This window comes from Typopeltis vanoorti, chromosome 16 (assembly GCF_054136105.1).
Source record: "Typopeltis vanoorti isolate ZY-2024b chromosome 16, IOZ_Tvanoo_1.0, whole genome shotgun sequence".
NCBI lineage: Eukaryota > Metazoa > Arthropoda > Arachnida > Uropygi > Thelyphonidae > Typopeltis > Typopeltis vanoorti.
In genome coordinates, this window is record NC_143564.1 from 35,636,017 (window position 1) to 35,658,267 (window position 22,251).

At 35.2% G+C, this 22,251-nt stretch overlaps 1 protein-coding gene across 7 annotated transcripts in view; it reads right to left on the reverse strand.

The window, feature by feature from the left end:
- The window catches only part of Spt20 (transcription factor Spt20 homolog), a 444,696-nt gene that overhangs the window by 212,957 nt on the left and 209,488 nt on the right, over positions 1-22,251 (reverse strand). For all 7 annotated transcript variants that reach the window (XM_090405995.1, XM_090405992.1, XM_090405994.1 and 4 more), the window contains exon 12: positions 16,110-16,169. In XM_090405995.1, the coding sequence (XP_090262121.1) occupies positions 16,110-16,169 (60 nt within the window). The remainder of the gene's footprint in view (positions 1-16,109; positions 16,170-22,251) is intronic.

Sequence of the window (22,251 nt, forward strand, 5' to 3'; positions counted from 1 at the left end):
AAAATCTCATTCTTAGTTGGCATAAGAGGGAATAATAATAACATTGATTTAAAGAAAAATCACGACGTAACACCATATAACTGTAGAGATTGGAATAGCTTTTCTCTCTTCGCACATTGGCATATGCCTTTTCCAGATCTATGAAACTTAAATACAGATCTTTATTATATTTCCATGATTTCTTAACTATCAGTCGTAAAGTGAAAATCTGATCCTGACAGCCTCTATTTGGCCTGAATCCAGATTGTTCTTCATCAAGCTTCTCTTCCACAATCCTTCTCAACCTTTTCTCAGGTATACTTGCATATATCTTACTAGGAACACTAAGTAATGAAATGCCTCTTAATTCTCACATTCAGTTTTATTTCTCTTTTTATATATGGGTACTATGAGAGTTCAACTCCAATCATCTGGAATTCGTCTCTCTGTCCAAACCTTCTGAACTATACAATGCAGCCACAGTACGACTTTCATATTTCCATACTTGAGCATTTCTGGTCAAATATCATCTACTCCTGCTGCCTTTCCACATTTCAGGCTTTTGATGTCTTTTTCTACTTCAAGGATGGATATGTATTCTTGACTTCATGCCTGGTCAGTGTTTTTTACCACTGTGCAGTCATCATTGCTTGTTTCATTTAGCAGTTTTTCAAAGTAATTACTCCATACTTCAAGGATATCTTTTTCTCCTGTTTCATGTCACCTTTATCATCTCTAATTCTTTTTACAGCACTGCACTCTTTCCTCCATTTCTGAGCTTCTTCGACAACCTCCAAAATACTTGCCACCTTCTTGATATTTATTTTCTATGTCTTTGCCAAAGTCCTCCCATGACTTTCGTTTAGCTAGTTTTACACACTGTTTAGCTTTCTTACAGTTGTCTCTGTATTCTCTAAGAACACAAGCTGACTTATTTGCCAGGAACTTTTGATATGCTTTCTTCTTTTCCTTCACTGCCTCTTTAACTTCCTGTGTCCACCATGGAGATCTGATTTTTCTCTCCTTGCACACCTCACCACATGCCTCTCTCTGAATCAATCAGGGTTTTCTTCAAGGCTTGTCACTGAATCTCCAAGGTTTGGTTCCTGTTCTCAAACTCTTTCATTTTTTCTTCAATAATCTTTGCATATTTTGGTCTACAGTTCACATCTGAGAGCTGCTCAACTTTAATTTGCTTTAAAACTTTCTTATATGTTATTTTTTTTCAATATGAAATTCAATTTTATCCTGCTAAATAGTGATCACTCTCAATTTCAAATCCTCTGTACACTCTGGTGTCCTGCGCCAGGGAGAAAACATCACTATCAACAATAACATAGTCAATGAGACTTTCTTATTCCTTGCCTCTTCTCCCCATGTGAATTTGTGTACATTTTCATGTTGGAACATTGTATTAGTAATAACCAGTCCATGTCCTGAGCAGAAATCCAACAGGTATTTGCCATTATTATTAGCTTTGCTCTTTTCTCCAAATTTTCCCAAAATATTTTTGTATGTCTTACAATCATTTCCTACTCTGCTATTTAGATCCCCAACAAGGACGAACTTTTCCTTTTTCATTGTGTCAGTTGCTTTCTCTAAAGCCTCAAAAAATTCCTCCACTTCTGTGGGACCATAGGCACAAATAAGTCTTATTGTCCAGTTCCCCATTCTGATATTTCCCCACATCACTCTAATTGAGACTGCCTGCCATTCAAGAAGATTAGCTTCATATTTAGTGTTGAATACTATGGCTACTCCTTCTTTTCCTTGATTTCCTTGATAAATACAAAATGTTATATTCAGGCAATTGTCATTGCCTGAATATAACATTTTGTATTTATTGCTCAGAAAGTTCTCACCAGTTTTTGTCTTTTTTGTTTCGGTCACTGCTACCAGATCAACATAACAGGGGTGAGCAGTACACAAGGTATTAATAAAAAGTCAAACTCTCACATCCATTAGTTGAATTAGTTTGTAATAATATTGCAAATTTAATGTGCTGGCCAACTTTCTCTTTTTTCATATAAATTTACTCCACTGATTTTTCACCATACCAACTTAGCCTAACCTCTTATCTATTACCATATTTAATTTGCCATCTTCAATAAAAATTTTCCTAAATGAAATATTTTACTTCTTTTTCATTGAGGATACACCAACCTTTTTCCTGCATCAAAATTAACAAAAAGTATTTTCATACTTTTTTGTTGATTTTGATGCGTAATTTGTTAGAGCAGTTTATATTCACTTACACAGTTCTGAAGACTTGTGGTGGACTTCATCTGCATAAAGTAGAGGAGAGATAAGTTTAATAATCTAATCTTGAAATCAGGTTTAGTGTTACTTAAAAATGTAATCTATAAGATCATTCAACTTTATTTAACAGTGGAAATAGCATGCACCTTTGTCTTGCACCTCATTTTACATCAACATAGCTCCCTGTACCATCACCACCACCACTCACCTTCAATTCTGATTGCTGACCTTACAACTTAAATATAGGCCATAGATTATTCTGACTGAAGTCACATGTTTCTCACCATTATAAATGAGGCAACTGGAATAACTTTTTCTTTCATCTTATTATATATTTTGTCCACATGTACAAAAACTTAAATACAGATCCCCTTTATATATTCCTATAATTTTTGAAGAACTATCTTTAAGGAAAGAAAGCTAAAGGAAAAGACATAGCTGAGAAGTAGCATAGCATGTACTAATTATAGCCTCAAAGATAAGTTTGCTGTGATCATATAGCAAATAATATGAGTACAAGGAATAACATATGAGTGGTACTAATTGAATTAGTTCTCCTGAAAATTACTGGTTTAAGTAAAATGTGGTTGGATGATGTTGATGCAATTATACCTGCTCAAAGTGGCAGTGGAGAAGGAGAAGAGTTGCAGTGGTTCCACAGCTGTATAATGTATGGTAGCAGTAAACAGGGATGTCATTATAGATCTAAAAATATAGAGGGTAATTGTTATAAATGATTTAGTTATGAAAATAGAATGGAACGAACAGATGGTATTATGAGAGCAACGATAATGAAATTCTTGAGTTCCAAGATAGCCATCTTAGATTCTTCTAACAGAAAGCACACAAGATATTAGATTTCAGTATAGCATCTGAGGATATTACTGCAATATCAATTCTAAATCTATTTGGTTGGTTGGTTGGTTGTTGATTTATGGTTTATTGGTGCAAGGACAGTAAAGATCATATTCCATTATATCAAATATTACAGCAGTATAGAAGGTATTAATAAATAGTCATCATCATCATCATATTCAATTTCTTAAACCTTCAAGAGATGATCAGGTTACTATAACACCACTACATGATTAAGTTTACATTACCACTAATCTCCTATCAACAATTTTCTTCCAAATTAGTTGTAACATAAATTTAATCATGTGGTGCTGTCATAGTAGCCTGAACTAAATCCAATATTATAGTATAGTCTAAGGTACTTCTGACTGAATCAATCTACCTAAATTATAAAGGGAGGAATGGTGAGAATGTGTAAGAGTGACAATGTTATATAACTGTGTTAATGATGGGAATGGGCTTTGTCATGGAAATGTTGACGAGGAGAAAACGATTTTGACTTTGTGTTCTTCCGGTTCAGACCCATCAAACGTGTGTAAAGATGTCTACATGTATAAGACACTAGAGAAGAATAGAGATATGCAAGTTGTCCAACTGTCATGCAGACTACAGACAAGAGCATACAAAAGAATATGCAGGTAGATTATTATTCTGTACATGAATGCTACGAGTATCAGAAAAAAAGGGGGTAGAGTTTGTTGCCTTAGTCAACATGTTGGGACTGTAGGCATTAGTGAAATCTGGCTATCAGAATCAGACATACTAATGAGTGTAAAAGGTACACTATTTTTAGGAAGGATAGAGAGGATAGGAGAGGAGGGGGGGGGGGGGGCATGCTGCTAATGACATTGGATGACTTGAATCCAGTTAGAGTTGAGACCTATAACTGTAGTAGTAATACTACTACTACTGCTAACAGTATTTCATGTGGCAGTGAGTTTGAAGTCATCTGGTGTCAGGTAGAATTTAACAAGATCAATTACATAGTGGGGTGTTGTTACAGACCTCGTGGATCATTTGCTAGTGATGAACAAATGCATCACCAAATAGAAAAGATGAGCATGAAAAGAGTAATCATAATGGGAGACTTTAATTATCCAAATATTGATTGTGTAGAAGTAGAATCTCATGAGAAGAATAAATCTGCATTTATTGATTTTTTTTGCAGGACAACTTCCTCAAACAGCATGTGACAGAAGGAACTCGAGGTCAATGCATGTTAGATTTGATTATAGTGTCAGAGGGCATTTCTGTTAAAGATGTAACTATTCTGCCTCTGATCGGTGACAGTGATCATGTGGTACTCACTTGGAAAGTGATTAAGTTTATGATTGTTCCATTAAGAAAAGGTTACATGCTGAACTACAAAGCAGGATATTATGACCAACTGAGGAGTATACTAAGTTCAGCGGAATAGGATCAGTTGATGGATGGTAAGAATATTGGTAGTGCATGGAAAGCATTTAAACAATGCTTAAATGATGCGATATCAGAGTGTGTCTCGAGAGTTCATTGAATAAATAAGGTAGGAGTCAAATGGATGTGTAATCTTATTACGAAAGAGATTTGTAAGAAAAGGATGATGTGGAAGGAATGAGGACAAGGTATTAGAGCTGTTGCAAAAACTGAATAAGAATTCAGCAATAGGGACTGATGAGATATCAGCATGTGTGCTAAAAGAGTGTTCAGCTGAACTGGCTATTCCTTTGACTAGGTTGTTTAATATGAGTCTCAGAACATGTAAGATTCTGCAGGAATGGAAAGAATGTATGGTAATTCCATTGCACAAGGGTGGTGCAGACTGATGTATCAAACTATTGACCAATTAGTATCTCATGAGTGGTGGTGAAGATTTTGGAAAAATTGGCTAGGGCTTGCATTCTAAAACTGGTTGACAGTGAATCTCTAGTTTGCAATGAACAACATGGGTTTACTCAGGGAAGGTTAGGTTAGGTTAGAATTGAACTAGGCAAGGGAATGGATACACCATGATACTTTTGGATTTTGCTAAGGCTTTCGACAGAATACACACAGCAGACTGTTGCATAAATTGGAGAATATGGGTTTGGGTTATAGAATATTAACATAGATAAGAGGATGGCTGACTGACAGATATCGGAAAGTGGTATACAGAGGATCTGAGTCTGCAAAGTTTAAGGTAACAAGTGGTGTACCACAAGGATCAGTGCTTGATCCACTGTTAATCAATCTGTACATTAATGATATAGGGAAGGATTTAACAAGCAACATACAGCTATTTGCTGATGATGCAAGATAGCTAGGATAATCAGGAATGTTGCTGATATGCATGATTGTGGGCATGGGAAAACGAATGTCAGTAAATGTAAAGTCATTCACTTCAGCATGATTAGATATCCAATGTCGTATCATATTGGTGAGATTATGCTTGAAGAAACTGATGAGGCTAGGGATCTTTGAGTGTTAATAGAAAGGAAGTTGAAGTTTAGGGAGGCCCATAACAAAGATTGCAAATACAACTCAAAAGATAACTGCAATGCTGAAACGAACGTTCACACGTAAAGATAAGGATGTCATTTTGCCTCTTTACAAGGCCTTGATAAGACCTTACTCGGACTATTGTGTGCAGGTCTGGTCTCCTCGTATCCACTGTGATTCTGATTTATTGGAGAGAATGCAAAGAAGAGTGTTAGAAATGGTATCAGGATTATGGAATACTGATTATGAAGACAGACTGAGAATTTGTAGACTGTTTGCAGACTTACAAACTTCTGAAAGGGTCATACAGGATTTCAAATGATGGAATTTTTCAATTTATGGAGGGTGGATAAAGGACAAGATGCCATCCTTGGAAGCAGAATTAGAATTTTTTCTCAGAGTGTGGTGTGTGATTGGAGTGCAAGCAGTGTGAATGAATTCAAGAATAAAATATGATAGTAGGTGCATGGTGTAGTATGTGACCTTACTCAATGAATCCCTGACTCCCTGGAGGTCTCTCTTAATAATAATAAACCTTGGCCTTCCTCTGGGTCTTTTTTCTGCAATCTTGGTGTCAAACAGCCTGTTTTGTTAACCTTTCATCTCCCATCTCTTTAAGTGATCATATCACCTTAGATTAGCTCTGCTCACATATTCTTGAATGTATACAATGTCAAGTTCCTTCATAATGTCTTCATTTTTAAAACCATTATTTTTTTTTCATCTAATATAAAGACTTTGAGTGGGTGATGTGCAAAAATCACCAATAACTTTCCATATATCCTTGTGATGGATGGGATCCAACCATCACATGCTACTCTTACCCTTGCAGAACCAAAAACTTGAGATCCATAATCCGCCTTGAACATAAATGAGTGCACAATAAAGATCACACAATGAATATTGAATTGCACCAAATTCCATAGAGGATAGAGTGCAAAAGAAATTCCATGCTTTCTTTCAAAGATGGGTCCTAAGAATTTGGCTTCTGTTGCTACTACTACAAATACTTCATCCAATTCTTAACTCAGGATCTAGATGAATTCTGCATTTTTCAGCAGAGGTGTGCACAGATACTTTTTTCTGCTGAAAACCTAAGTTCATTAATAAGAGCCCATGGGGAAGACATAATTGATTGCTGAAGTTATCTTTCAATTACTCTCATGTTACAAGAGTAAGAGTAAATTGCAAAGTCATCAACATATAGAGTACTGCCCACAGTAGGAGGAAGCTGTTCAGTGACTGAGTCAACTTTGTCAGCAAAAAGTGTCACACTTAAGACAGACCCTTGGGGAATACCCTGTTCTTAATGATATGGCTGAGATAATGTACTGCTCATTTGAACTTAGAAGCCTCGTTAAACAGAAAGTTTTTAATAAATACAGGATGGTACCTCTGCAACAAAGTAAAACTACCTTTTGCTTTATACAGTTTTAATTCAGTTTTTCCTAATGAAGTATTTTTTTTATATATATATATATATCACTTTCACCGGTAAGTGACACTACATGTGACATTTCTGTATTCTTCATAAACATTCTTAGTTTTTTAAAACTTAAGTATTCATAGTTCTTATATTTCTTTCTTAGAAAGCTACTATAGATTTTTGTAATGGGCTATAAAGTAATTTACACATACTGGATTATCTTCAGTGCTGTTGATCTACATTTTCTGCTAGCCTTGATTAACTTCCCTACTGGCTGATGTGGATGAAATAGTGACATCAAATTGCACCTCTTATCTATGTTATTCAATGGGTGTTAGAGCTTCGTATCCAGATTTAGCTGAACCTCTATAGATGTCGTGGCCGGTTGGGGGGTTAATACTTTTCTCTCTCTCTTTTGAAGTGAGATGAACTATGATAAGTGTGGGGGGTGATCTTTTCTTCTATTTGCAATCTACTGACTAGATCTGTTTTCTTCACTGCTAACTAATGTCAGTGTTCATACACATCACTAAATTTTGAACACTAATTTAAAATTTTGTGGGTTACTGCATCATCTTCACTGCACTATAAACGGACTAGTGTGAGACTTACACTTTTGTCTTTAATTTGGCTAGTTCAGCTATCAAATTTCTCTTCGTGAAAGTGTAATGTAAGGGTTTCTTAATGAAAGGTAAGTGAATATGGAAAAATTATTCTTGCTGGGTTTATTCAAGTAGCTAATTTTTCTACTTTCACTCTGGTTTCATGAAGAAAATAGTCTTGTTTAATTGAACAAACCCCAGATGACACGAAAACCATCATATTATATCATCTTATTTCATCTGTCATCTTATTATACTATCACTGTCTTTTGTGTTAACTCAAAACAGAATGCAATTTGGTCAGCTAATGTTTGTGAATGTCTTTAGGTGGGAGATGAATGTTTTCCTGGTTTGAGACCAATGCCCCATTTACAGAATACCTGAAGTGGCTTAAAAAAAAAGTTCCACATTTGGTCTCTAGAGTGGGGTTTCTGGATTATGCAAAAAAGTAAAAAAAAATACAAAAATATATAAAATTATTAAAAACAAATGAAAAAAATCTTTAGTTCACCCTCATTACTAATGTATTATAGGCTTGCAGCCAATGTTTCATAAGCAAAACTTGGACACAATTTATAGTGAAGAAATGGCAAATTAAATATGAAAAATCTTATTCCATATAAATTTATTGTCAAATCACTAAACTAGACACAGACAATAGAATGTTGAACACTGTATTTTGAATACAGTTGATTAGCAATTGGTGACTACAGATGAGAGTTCAGATAAAAATTAGGAGAGTGAAAAGATAGCATAAGTAGTAGAATTATATTAAAATGAAGATAAGAGAAAGGAACTTGACACTGTTAGCATATAGGAATGTGTGAGCACAGCTCATTTCATGTGATGTGGTCACTTGAACAGAATGGAAGAGGAAAGATTAGCAAAACAGGTGTCTGATGCCAGGACAGTGGCAAAAAGACCTAGAGGAGGAGAACCAAGATTTGGGTAGACTGGTGCAAATAGAAGTGCTATAAAAAGATCAAAATATGCAATTTGACAATTTGTAATACTGATAGACAGGATGTTGGGGGGGGGGGGCCTTCAGTACATTAGTTAGTGGAGAAGAGAATAAACTGGAAGGTGACAATCATGAAGTGCTTAAGATATTATATAAACCTGATGATAAAGAGTCTTGAAGAGCTCCAGTGAAATGGAAGATAGTGGCACAGCATAAAGAAAAATAAAAACATGTCAATGTACTATCCTCCCCCTTCCTTGCTTCCTAATGAAAATTCCATCCATGAAATGTTGGTATGATACATTTTGTATTATTGGAGGAGGGGGAAAACTCACAATGAGCTTCAAAAATCATTTTTCAAATAAAACCTATCAACCACAGTGTTTCAGAGGGACTGGTGAAGGTGCTGGAGTGAGAAACTAGGGTTAGAATACAAGCTCATGCTGTCTTACCTGCAGATTCCTATTTTCATGAGTTTGTTAAAAGATAGTCTTATTTCACTAATTAGTTACTATTATTATATGGGCACTTCCATGGAGTCTGAAGACTCATCGCAGGAGACCAAACCCATCCCCCTGCATCTATCCTATAAAACCTGTTAAGCAACTTAAATGTTTCTATCATATCCCCTCTTTTTCTCCTATCAGCCAACTTCTGCAATCCACATCCCTTTAATCTATCCTCATAGGGAACATTCCACAGGTCACTCACCTCTGAATTCTCTCCACCACTTCCTCAAGAAACCCAGGTGACCAGGGTTGAGCACAGTAATCCAGATGTGGGTGTATCAAGGCCTTATAAAAAGGAATAACAAATTCCTTATCTCTACTTGTTAATGTGTTCTTAAATAGCCAAGTAATCTTATGGGCTAACTTAGAAATATGTCCTCTAAACTTTAACTCTCTGTCTACCACTACCCCTAAATCTCTAGCTTCATCTATTTCCTGGAGTACACTGCCATCGATGTGATAGACGGCTTGTAATCTATTTATCCCAAAATGCATAACTTTACATTTCTCGACAAATGTAAAGTCGAGAAATGTAAAGTTTCTCTACTTTACACCCATTAACTTTTGCCCAAACTAACAGCCTATGTGGTATTCTTTCTGCAAGCCTCTCCACATTGCCTTGATTAGCTATTACTTTACCTAATTTTGCATCATCAGCAAACAACTGAATATTTCTTTCAGGTTATTTCCTATATCCTTTATGTACATTAAACAGCAATGGTCCCAGCACTGAACTTTGCGGCACACCACTAGTCACCAGTTTTTTCCTAGATTCTGCCTCTCCACGTACCACTTTTTGATATCTGTCCAGCAGCAACCCTCTTATCCATCTAAATAGTGTCATATCCATCCAAAAATGTTCTAATTTGCATAACAGAGTTCCATGTGGTATTCTGTCAAATGTCCTTGCAAAATCCAGCAAAATCATTGTGTAACCATTTCTTTTATCCATCTTAGCTGTCACTCTATTATAAAAAAATTAGTAAATTAATTACTAAGGCATGATGACCTTTCACAGAGCCACGTTGCCCCTCATACAGTATCATATTTTTATCTACTCATTCTTGAATTCTCTTTTTTCTAATTTTTCTAGTACTTCTACCACCACACCTGAGATACTCATTGGTCTATAATTTACTACTGCAGTCTTAGAACCTCCATTATGCCATGGCATTATTTTGTACTCTTTCCACTCCCTTGGAACTCTACCAGAGCCGAGGCTTAAATTAAATAGCCTAGTCAAAAGCACTGTCAGTTTCCCTGCAGATTCTCGCAAAATCCTAGCTGATATCCCATTTAATCCCACAGATGTATTTACATTGAGATTCTGAAATATCCTAAGGACCTCCAATTCATCCACCTCTGTTCCCACATTAGTGTCTATTACATAGGTTAACCTCACTAGGATGATATACCCTTGCAAAGTGGTCACTCAGTAACTCAACTATTTTATTTGCTTCTGTCTCCTCGTGACCATCATCACTCATTAAGGTTAATCTTCCGTAGCCATTCTTCCTTTTACTTACTGCATAACAGAAGAACTCTTTGGGATTTCCTTTGGCCTGCTTGGCTAGATTCTTCTCATAATCTGATTTTGTCTTTCTTGCATGAGCCTAGTACTGTACTGTTCATGAGTTTGCTGGTCACCTTTCTCTTTATATACCCTCCACAGCATTTTCTTCTTCTGCAGCTCATGCTTAATGATATTACTCATCCATCTAACTTCTTCCCGATTAACTCTTCTTACCCTAGGTATACAATTTAACACTGCCTCCTCTAGATGACGACCCTTAACTATATCTTGTTTTATTCCATGGTACAGATTTAAGCTTTTTTCTAAGCATGTCATAATCACCTGCCTTGTAGTTCACAAATACCCCTTCTTGATAGAATATTCCTCATGTTTTGCAATCTCCCAAGTCAAGACTGCATGGTTACTTTCACCAATTGGAGGCAATGTTGTCACCTTGGTTATGGATAGCTCTTCTGATCCTATGACCAGGTTCAATACTCTCCCAATCCTAGTTCCCCATCCATCACATGCTGTTTGAAGTAATTATCTCTTAGCAGGTGTATAAATTCTACTTCCTTCCTGCCATGTGATCTTTCTTCCTTCCAGTCTCTATCTCCATAGTTCTGGATTATGTAATAAAGTAAACAGAAATACAAAAATATATAAAATTAATAAAAACAAATGAAAAAAAAATCTTTAGTTCACCCTCATTATGAATGTATTATAGGCTTGCAGCCAATGTTTCATGGGTGGAACTTACATAAGCAAAAAGGAAGTTACATAAATTAGTACTCATTGTATTAATTTGACAATGTATGTCTTCCAGATCTAACTAATGCCAAAAACTCCTCCCTCTTGTTTCTGATACTTCTGGCATTAGTATATAGAAACTGCAGCATCCCTTTAGTTTCCCGCCACCCCACACACACACACACACACACACACACACTTTTACTTTCTGAACTGACTTCCCTATTCAATATTTTTGCTTGAGAGACTAGATTCCTCACCTGGTCATTCTCACACTCACTCACTTCATTGGTGCCTTCACCTAAACTCACTTGCTTCAACCCTAATTGCTTAAGTTTACCTGAATTTGCACTTCAGCATTCTCAAAGTGAACAGTTGAACAAAGCTCTCTCCAGACAACACCAAAACTACATTAGTTACATTTCATAAAAAGATGACAACAGCACTGAAGAGAGTAGAGGAAGATAAAGTAAATTTTCAGGAATTTGAAAGAATACCATTTGACAAACTGATATTGAAATTAAGATAAATGAATACAAGTTTGATGGTCTGAATATGGAGATAGGTGGCTGATCTATATCAGCAATCTTTTGTATAAGGAATGATGTTTCAGAGGATATAAGTAAAAAATCTCATACTACAAGGTTTACTGGTGGATTGTCATTTATTTAATTTGATATGTTGATAATATTGTCAACAAATAAATTAAAAGGATCCAAATCCAGATAGTCCAAGCAAAAAGGCAAATGTCATATCATCCTTGAAATAGAGACAAAGGCCATCTAAAAATTTGGAATGTTGAGTGGATGTTGACCTGCAAAACTCGGAAAACAGCAGAAAAGAAAGAAAGAAAGAGAGAGAGAGAGAGAGAGAGAGAGATGATATCCTACAAAGAAATTGTAGGATGAGTTTATTAAACAGTCAGATATAGGAAACCATTACACATTCAGGTGAAGTGATTAAAGAAGAGGAGGTCATCCTTAGAAGCTAATATAAGGGCATTTACTGAGGAGAAATGAGAAATGGAATTCTTTACATCGGTGCTTCCCAAACTTCTGGAAGCCAGGGCCCCCTTTGGAAAAATTAAAATATTTCATGCCCCCCCCCTCGAAAAAAATCGTAATATAGGCATATATTATTATAATATTTATTGTATTTATATTCAATACAAAACATACACAGCGAATATTGCAAAAATCAAATGCAAATATTACATTTTTAGCATCTTACATACACATTTGACATGCCACATTATCTCATATTTTTATATAGATAGATATATTGTTATTGTACATTTGCAGTACGATCACATGAAACGTAAAATGATTAGTAATAAAGAAAGAATTAAAAACATAAAAGAAGTCTAATAACAATTTAATGTGTTTCAATACTGCTACACCAATATCAGGTGAAATATTTGAAACTGCAATTCTTAGATTTCTGCTTTGAAATAAAACTTATATGAATGAGCATATATTTACTAATATTCATTAAGCGCCGAAATACGCAGGAAGCAAAATTGTGAACCCGCACCAATGTGTGATATTTCCCATTAAAATAAAAAAAATAACAAAAAAGAAATAATAAATAAAAATTAAATACGTTTCTTTTAAGATAAAAAAATCTACTTAGTCTTAAAATGTTTTAAATTTGTTTTCATTATTTCACAGCTCCCCTCAACAAAACTTATGGCCCCCAAGGGGGCTGCGGCCCACAGTTAGGGAAGTGCTGTCTTTACATGACTGAAATATAAAAACAGATACAATACATTGTATCTATTTTTATATAGGAACATGGACCTATATAAAAACACATGGATGACTTTGCAGTGAGAAAATAAGTGGAATGCAATGCCAGAGCAGATAGCTGTGCTGACAGCGGCATATGATAAGTGTTGTAATGTATAGATTACACTCTCCATAACGAAAATGAATGTATATATATAGAGAGAGACCAAAATAATAATATAAATATTTAGTTAAATGAATATTTAATCACATAACAGCAACACTGTATATACAATGAAAATAAAAATCTTTGAAAGCTAATATAAGCATAAACTTAAGCTTTATTTGGAAGTATTTTTACACAGCTGCAAAAAAAATAAAATATATATATATAATCCCCCCCCCCACACACACACACTTGATTTCATTGAGGCTTCACAATTTTATGACTTTTGAGATTTGACATATGAAAGGAGACTATTTATATTAAGCCAGAATTACGACTAAATAACATGTTTATATTAATTTAGCTTTATTTCGGGTGACGTAATAATCTTTTGATAACCACAGATTAATTACATCAAAAACCAATGTTTCTGTATTTAATCATTAATTAAATATCATCATCAAAATTACATCAAATATACCACAGTCACAGTAACTAATCTTCTGAATCATTAAAATATAAATGCAGAAAATGTCCCCTGGTATATTTTTTTAACTAAGTTGAATTATTACAAAAATACTCTGTTTACACAAGATTTTTTTTTAATATTCAGAAAGAAGCTCATGTTAAAATATGAAATTATGAATAATGATAAGATAGTTATCTATAAATAATAAAAATAGGCAGTATGCTAAAAAAAAAAAAAATATATATATATATATATATATATATATAATAGTAATCATTATTAGGTATAGTTTCTGAGAAAATTCCCATGCTACTCCTCTTAAACAGTATTATTCTAATTACGGCTATTATAGCCTGTTTTTGTTTAGGAGTGTCCCTTATTTTAAATACATTGGTTATTATTATTCAAAAAAGGGGTATATATTTTTAGGGCATTATGGGTGAGTATAGAAGGCAATTATAGCAGAATAAAAGAGGTGGAAAAATTTTGTACATACCTTGTTTTGATACTAGGATGTCTTCCAATTTCATGATCCTGCTGAAGGTTGTTTATAACGAGGGGGAGAGGAGGAAGGGAGTGTGGGTGGGTGTGTTTTGACGTGGGAAAAATAAATTTGGAAACCCGGGTTTTGTATTAATAATATATATATATATATTATTGTGTTTAGGGGCGCATTTGGGGGGGGGGGGGAGAGAAGTGGAAGGGTTTATTTATGGGGAAACTGGGGCAGGGGAGAGCGTTAATGGGGTACGGACCGTTTTGGTCGACTGACCATCATCGGAACATTTTCGGAATGAGTGTAGGGCTATGTCAAGACTGCAAGTTGAATCTGCCAAATAAGGGCATTTGTTGTCACTAAATGGCCGGAGGAGTGGCTTAATTTGTAAGTTCTGGATCGTCCAACATTCGGAAATTAAGTAGGGGCAGTGGACGTTGGTTTCAATTTTCATCGCATTTTATGGCTATAGTTTTGGATATTCTAAGCATTGTTTCGTTGTCTTGTTTTCTATGATTATGGCCTTGTCGATTTGGGGGATGTGTTTCAGTTCAAGGGCATGAGCTGCAATTTCTGTCTTCCCTGTACTCTGTGTTTTATTTTTCCTTTTTGATATTGCGATGTTTTTTTGTGTTCAGATATTCTGGAATGGGAATATTGCAATCCCTGAAGTGCTGTTGTAGTCAAGTCCATAAAGACCTAATTGTAGAGCCAGTGTAGGTGACGTCACAGTCTTTTTGACAAGGAAATTTGTAGACTACATTGTGGTGTTCGAATATTTCTTTGTGTGGGAGAGATTTAGAGATCACCACGAACCAAAAATTAGAAACTCTCCTAAAACCCACTAAATCTCTCACACACAAAGAAATATTTGAACACCACAACGTAGTCTACAAATTTCCTTGTCAAAAAGACCGTGACATCACCTACACTGGCTCTACAATTAGGTCTTTATGGACTTGACTACAACAGCACTTCAGGGATTGCAATATTCCCATTCCGGAATATCTAAACACAAAAAAACATCGCAACATCAAAAAGAAAAATAAAACACAGACTACAGGGAAGACAGAAATTGCAGCTCATGCCCTTGAACTGAAACATATCCCCCAAATTGACAAGGCCATAATCATAGACAAACAAGACAATGAAACAATGCTTAGAATATCCGAAACTATTGCCATAAAATGCGATGAAAATCGAAACCAACGTCAACCGCCCCTACCTAATTTCCGAATGTTGGACGATCCAGAACTTACAAATTAAGCCACGCCTCCGGCCATTTTGCGACAACAAATGCCCTTATTTGGCAGATTCAACTTGCAGTCTTGACATAGCCCTACACTCATTCTGAAAATGTTCCGATGATGGTCAGTTGACCGAAACGGTCCACACCCTGTTAACGCACTCCCCTGCCCCAGTTTCCCCATAAGTAAACCCTTCCCCTCCCCCCAAAAAAATGCGCCCCTAAACACAATAATATATATATATATATATTTATATATATATTATTAATACAAAACCCAGGTTTCCAAATTTATTTTCCCTCACGTCAAAACACACACCCACCCACGCTCCCTTCCTCCTCCCCTCCTCGTTATAAACAACTTCAACCTTCGGCAGGATCATGAAATTGGAAGACATCCTAGTATCAAAACAAGGTATGTACAACATTTTTCCACCTCTTTTATTCTGCTATAATTGCCTTCTATACTCACCCATAATGACCTAAAATATATATACCCCTTTTTTGAGTAATAATAGCCAATGTATTTACAATAAGGGACACTCCTAAACAAAAACAGGCTATAATAGCCATAATTATAATAATAGTAATCGTTATGTTAATTAGGGTTAATTAGAACAAAAACTGAGATTTCTAATAATATATAGCAAACATAACATAATATTATTTAACAATTATTAGTCATTATACTCACAGGAATATTATCTGTTGGAGATTCCGGTTTTCTTTCCAAAACTTTACAAAATTTTTCAACCTATAAAATGAAATGTATATAATTATTATTATACAGACACCTCCAAGGAGTCTGAAGACTCACTGCAGAAGACCCAATCTATCCACACAATCTATCATACCTCTCCTTGAACCCATTAACAGGCAAAGCACTCACTACTGACTCTGGCAACCCATTCCACTCATCCACCACTCTCCAAGTAAAAAATCTAGTCTTCACACCCATACTAATCACACCTTTATTCAAGTTCCAGGGATGATCCCTTGCTATGGTCCCTCTAGCCAAGTGTTGAAGCATTTCTCCAGCATCTATCCTATAAAACCCTTTAAGCAACTTAAATATTTCTATCATATCCCTTCTTTTTCTCCTATCAGCGAACTTCTGCAATCCATACACCTTTAATCTATCTTCATAGGGAACATTCTACAGGCCACTCACCATCTTGGTCACTCGCCTCTGAATTCTCTCAACTGCTTCCTCATTCCCAGAGAACCAGACTTGAGCACAGTAAGCCAGATGTGGGCATTATCAAGACCTTATAAAGAGGAATGACAACTTCCTTGTCTCCTTATATATATATAAAGGCAACTTATTCTAATAATGCATATAAAACTCATGATATTAATTCTTCCTCCTTAACCAACCAGATTAGCATAATACAGAGCTTGGGAAATATGGCAGAGAATATTTACATCACAGATTCTTAAAATTAACAAATAGCTGTTGGATTAAATGTGAGGTTCCATAAGACTGGTTAAAAGCTAATATTATACCTATATTTAAGAAAGGAGACAGAGATGATTGTAGAAATTACAGAGGAATAAGTTTATTTAATATAGGTTACAAAATTTACAGTAAAATCCTAAATAACAGACTTAGAAATATTGCAAATGATCTACTCTCTCAGAAGAACAAAATGGTTCAGACATGGAAGATCATGTATAGACAACATTTATGCGATAAAACAAATTTCAATGATGAGAATTTAATTTAGTGGCTCATATGGCCTTTATAGATTATGAGAAAGCTTTGATAAAATACACAGAGAAAAATTATGTGTGGGAAGTGAATAAATGAATGAATGAGTGAATTGGAAGTAACAACTATGAGGGATTTCAACTATGGAAACTGATTGTAAGGAAAGGATACAAGAGCTTGAAGGAAATAGAATGTATGCAACTTCTAAGGAATTATTACCTGAGCCAGCAAGTAATAGAAGATACCAGGGGATGGGTAACACTAGATCTAATATTTGCATCAGAGGATTTGTCTATAGCCAAGGTTATGTAGACTTGACCCAGGAAGCAGTTAAATGTATGTAGTTTCAGGTTAAGAGGTTTATGTGGAATTACAGCTGCTAATTACAACACCCCGAGCTTGGAGCAGTCTGAGTTTGTGCAAGTCACAAACTGCAGGAATTAGTTGTTCATAATGTGTGGGTGAAATGGTAAAGAGACGTTTGGAAGGAAATACTTGTATGCTTGGTCAAAAGGATAAATTAAGTGGAATTAAATGGATAAGCAGTGTCATTAAGTGAGTGCTGCAAAAATAGTTCATAGAAAGATTGAATAGAAAGAATTGAATATATTTTTCAAGAGAAAAAGAATCATTGAGCACAATAGTAGTACAAAGCACAAGTTATAACGGTATGGCAAAGAAGGCACTCTGTAATCCCATTGGTGCTTTGGTTCAGTATGTGGCATGTATGAAAATGAATTATGGAATTGTTTTGAAAGCTGATGGTTGGGAGGAAAATGAAGCAAATGAAATGATTTGAATTACTTGGATGATAACACCTCTTCAAAGTGATTGCTAAGTAGAGACACTACAGTAACAGGAGCTGATGTGGAAATAGAATCTAGATGAACAAGGGTCATTCAAGAGATTCAAGAATAATAGGGTCGCTAAAGGGTCAAACCCAAATAACTGGAAGGAGACTTGCCTTTCAGGAATGCAGAGAACCTACTGGAGCTCTGATCTAATGTCTGATCCTCATCTTCACGTGGTACATCCTTAGTAGTCATCTACTGGGTAGTGAATGAACGTGATGGGCTGGCAATTTGGGACTTAGCTGACCAAATTGTACTCTGTTGGCCTAAACCTCCTACCTGATTAATGCATATGATGGTACAACATAGAGATTCCATGCCAGCTGGGGTGTTGCCTGGTTAAACAAGGGCCCCTGCTGTTTTTGTTGGGGGAACCAGGAAAAACAGTGAAGAGTCAACTACTGGAAAAAGCACCAACTCAACATCTAGAAGAAGAACAAACCCAACATCAGAAGAGCTGAAGATAGGAACCATCAATATAAGTAGTATTAATGGAAAGGAAATCAAACTTGCAGAAGAATTGGAAAAATACCACATGGACATAATTGTCATTACTGAGAGAAAGAAAAACAGGTGAAATCTTACTAAATAAGTATAGAATATTATATTCAGACAATAATGATCAAGGAAAGGCAAGAGTAGCAATAGCATTCAACACCAAACATGAAAATTTTTTTGATTAGAAGGCAGTTTCAAGTAGAGTTATGTTGGAAAACTTCGAAATGAAGACATGGACAGTGAAATTTATTTTTGTCTATAGTCCCACAGAAGGTTCTTCCAAGGAAAAAGTGGATGTAGTTTTTGAGTCATTCGAAAAAAAAAAAAAGTGGTCCTTGTTGGAAATCTGAACAGCAGAGTAGGAGATGAATCCCACCAGGTATATAGGTACGTTTTTAGAAAATTTCGAGAAAAGGACAAAGCTAATAACAATGGTAAGTATTTACTGGACTTCTGCTCAGGACATGGACTAGTCATTACTAACAACATCTTTCAACATAAAGATGTGCACAAGCTCACATGGAGAGAAGACATGAAATAAAAGCATCATTGGCTATGTCATTTTTGACAGTGATATCTCTATGATCATTCAGGATACAAGAGTGTATAGAGGATTTGAAATTGAAAGTAACCATTACTTCAGTGCTAAGTAGGATAAAAATGGATATCATATTGAAAATAACTATATGTAAGAAAGTTTTTTAAAAAGAATTAAAGTTGAGCAACTTTCACAAGTTAATTGTAGACTCAACTATACAAGCATTATTGAAGAAAAATGAAACAAATTGAAAACAAAAACCAAACCTTAGTCTGTGGCAAAAGCAAAAGAGACTGATTGATTCAGCTAGGGAGATATGTAAAGTTGTCTGCAAGGATAGAAAAATAAGAAAACCATGGTGGACACAAGAAGTTAAAGAAGCAGTCCTGGAAAAGAAGAAAGCATACAAAAAGTTCCTAGCCAATAAGTCAGCATATGCCCTAAAAGAATACAGAGAAATATGAAAGAGCTGTGTGTAAAAGTAGCTAAACAAATCATGGGAAGACTTTGGTAAGAATACAGAAAATAAATATCAGGAAGCTGGCAAAGTGTTCTGGAGGCTATTGAAGTAGCTTAGAAATGGACGAAAGAGTACTGTAAAAGTGATCAAACATGATAAAGGTCACATAAAAACTGAAGATAGGATATCCTACATGTCTGGAGAATTACTTTGAAAGACTGTTAAAAGTAACGATCAGTGACAGAACCGTACTAGAAAAAACTTTCGAGAAGAATGCAAAGAGTAGTACGTATCAATACTTGTATATAGAAGAAGCTCTCAAAAAACTTGAAATGTGGAAAGGCAACTGGAGTAGATGATATTCAACCAGAAATGCTTAGTATGGATGTATAAGAGTTTTGCAGTCGTCACACTACATAATTCAAAGGGGCTAGTCAGAAGGTCAAATTCCTGACAATTGGAGAAGTGCTCTCATAGATGGGTACCATCCATAAAAAAAAAAGGAATAAAGCTGAATGTGAGAATTACAGAGGTAAGATTTATGAAAGCATACTGGAAAAGAGGCTGACAAAGATTGTGGAAAAGAAACTTGGAGAAGAACAAGCTGGATTCAGGACAAATAAAGGTTGTCAAGTTCATATTTTCACTTTAAGACAAATAGCTGAGAAATCATGAGAATAAGACAAGGATCCGTACTTAGGTGACTTAAATTTTGTAGGTCTGGAAAAGACATACAACAAGGTGCCCAGAGAAAATCTTTTCAAACACTTCAATTATATAGGGTGAATGGAATATTATACAGAGCACTACACAGTCTATATTTAAGTTCTCACTCAGCAGTTAGAATCGAAGGAAATACAGGTAGATGGTTTGATGTAAAATCAGGAGTAAGACAAAAATGCACATTATCTCCACGCTTATTCATCATCTATATGGATCACATTATGAAAGAAAGTGACATTAGGCCTGACATTAGAAATGGAGATGTCAAACTTAGCTCTTTGGTTTATGCAGATGATATTGTATTCCTAAAAACATCTACTGCAAGTCTCAAGGATTCTCTAACTAAATTGAATAATAGCTGTAACAAATTTGGCATGAAATTCAGCAATAAAAAGACAGAAACTTTGAAAATAGGCAGGAGAATAGAAAACTTCAGCTGCATTCTGAATGGAGATTCTATAAAACAAGTAAAATATTTCACCTATTTAGGAACAGGTTTTAGTGAAGATTGCATGTCATCATCATCAAATTCCTGAAATATACCCTCAAGGGGTGTACAGGATATGATAAGTTTTAAAAGAGGTAAACCGTGAGTAGACATATCGATACAAAATTAATAACGGAAAAAAACTTGCGTACAAAGATTATTTAATAGTATAATTTCCGCCTGTGTGTCACAGGCATCTTCAGTACATTAAGCTTAAATTAAACAATAACTGACAATTCCGAAAAGCTATTAGTTAAAAAACTTTTCAGTTATCTTACACCAGCTACTTAGGTGGCACTTTTTGGAATTGTCAGTTATTGTTTAATTGGAGCTTAATGTACTGAAGATGCCTGTGACACACAGGCAAAAATTATACTATTAAATAATCTTTGTACGCAAGTTTTTTCCCATTATTAATTTTGTAAGGATATGATAGTAATACATGAAAAATTTGGATCATTACCAACTTCCTATCTACAATTTCCCTCCAAATCGGTCTATTAACCAGCTAACCGGCCATTATGGATCAAATATGCATCCTCATACGCTTCGTATCCATCATATATTTCAATGCAATATCAATGGTATTACAATTTTAATAGGCACTTTGCATCCATGATAACCTTCATGTCTATAGATCTTGGCCCAGTAGTGTGGTTAAATGTAAAGACTCCAATATTATCAGGTCTTATATTTCTGTCCTCTAAGGCACTTTTTACTGGATCAATCCACCTATATCTTGGTCTTTTGCTGGGTCTTTTTCCTGCCAACCTGGCAGAGAACACTTGTCTTGCTAATCTTTACTCTCCCATTTCTCCCATTCTGCTTCAGTGACCATACCACTTAAGATTAGCTATGCTAATGCATTCCCGGATGCTGACAATATCAAGTTCTTTCCTAATATCCTCATTTTTAATTATTGCCATTGATATTGGCATTGCTCGATATTGCCATTGATGCCATCTGTTCATACCCCTAATCTTTCTCAGGACTCTCATATCTGCGATCTCTAGTCTTTGGTCAAGTGTTTTACTTCTAACCAGCTCTCAGATCCATAAGTTTAAATTGGTTTCAACACTCTCTTGAACACAGCTAATTTAGTATTTTGGCTAATTTCTCTCTTATTCCATATAAATTTATTCAGTTGACTTCCTACCATACCAGCTTTGTTGATTCTGTTGTCTATTTCCATATTTAATTTACCATCTTCACTAAAAATCATGCCTAAGTAGCTAAAATGATTTACTAGTTCTATAAGTTCTCCATTCACAATGCAGTTGATATTATCAATGTTTCTGCTATTTTCATTGTCTATGTCTTTTTATTGCTGACTTTCATACCATATCTATTACAACAGTAATTCAATTTAGTCAGAGAATCTTGCAGACTTGTAGCAGATTTATTTAGAAGTATAACATCATCTGCATAAACAAAGAGCTGACATTAACATCTCCAATTTTGATATCATGTTTGATACCACTTTCCTTCATAATGTGATCCATATAGATAATGAATAACAGAGGGGATAATGTACATCCTTGTCTCACACCAGATGTAACATTAAACCA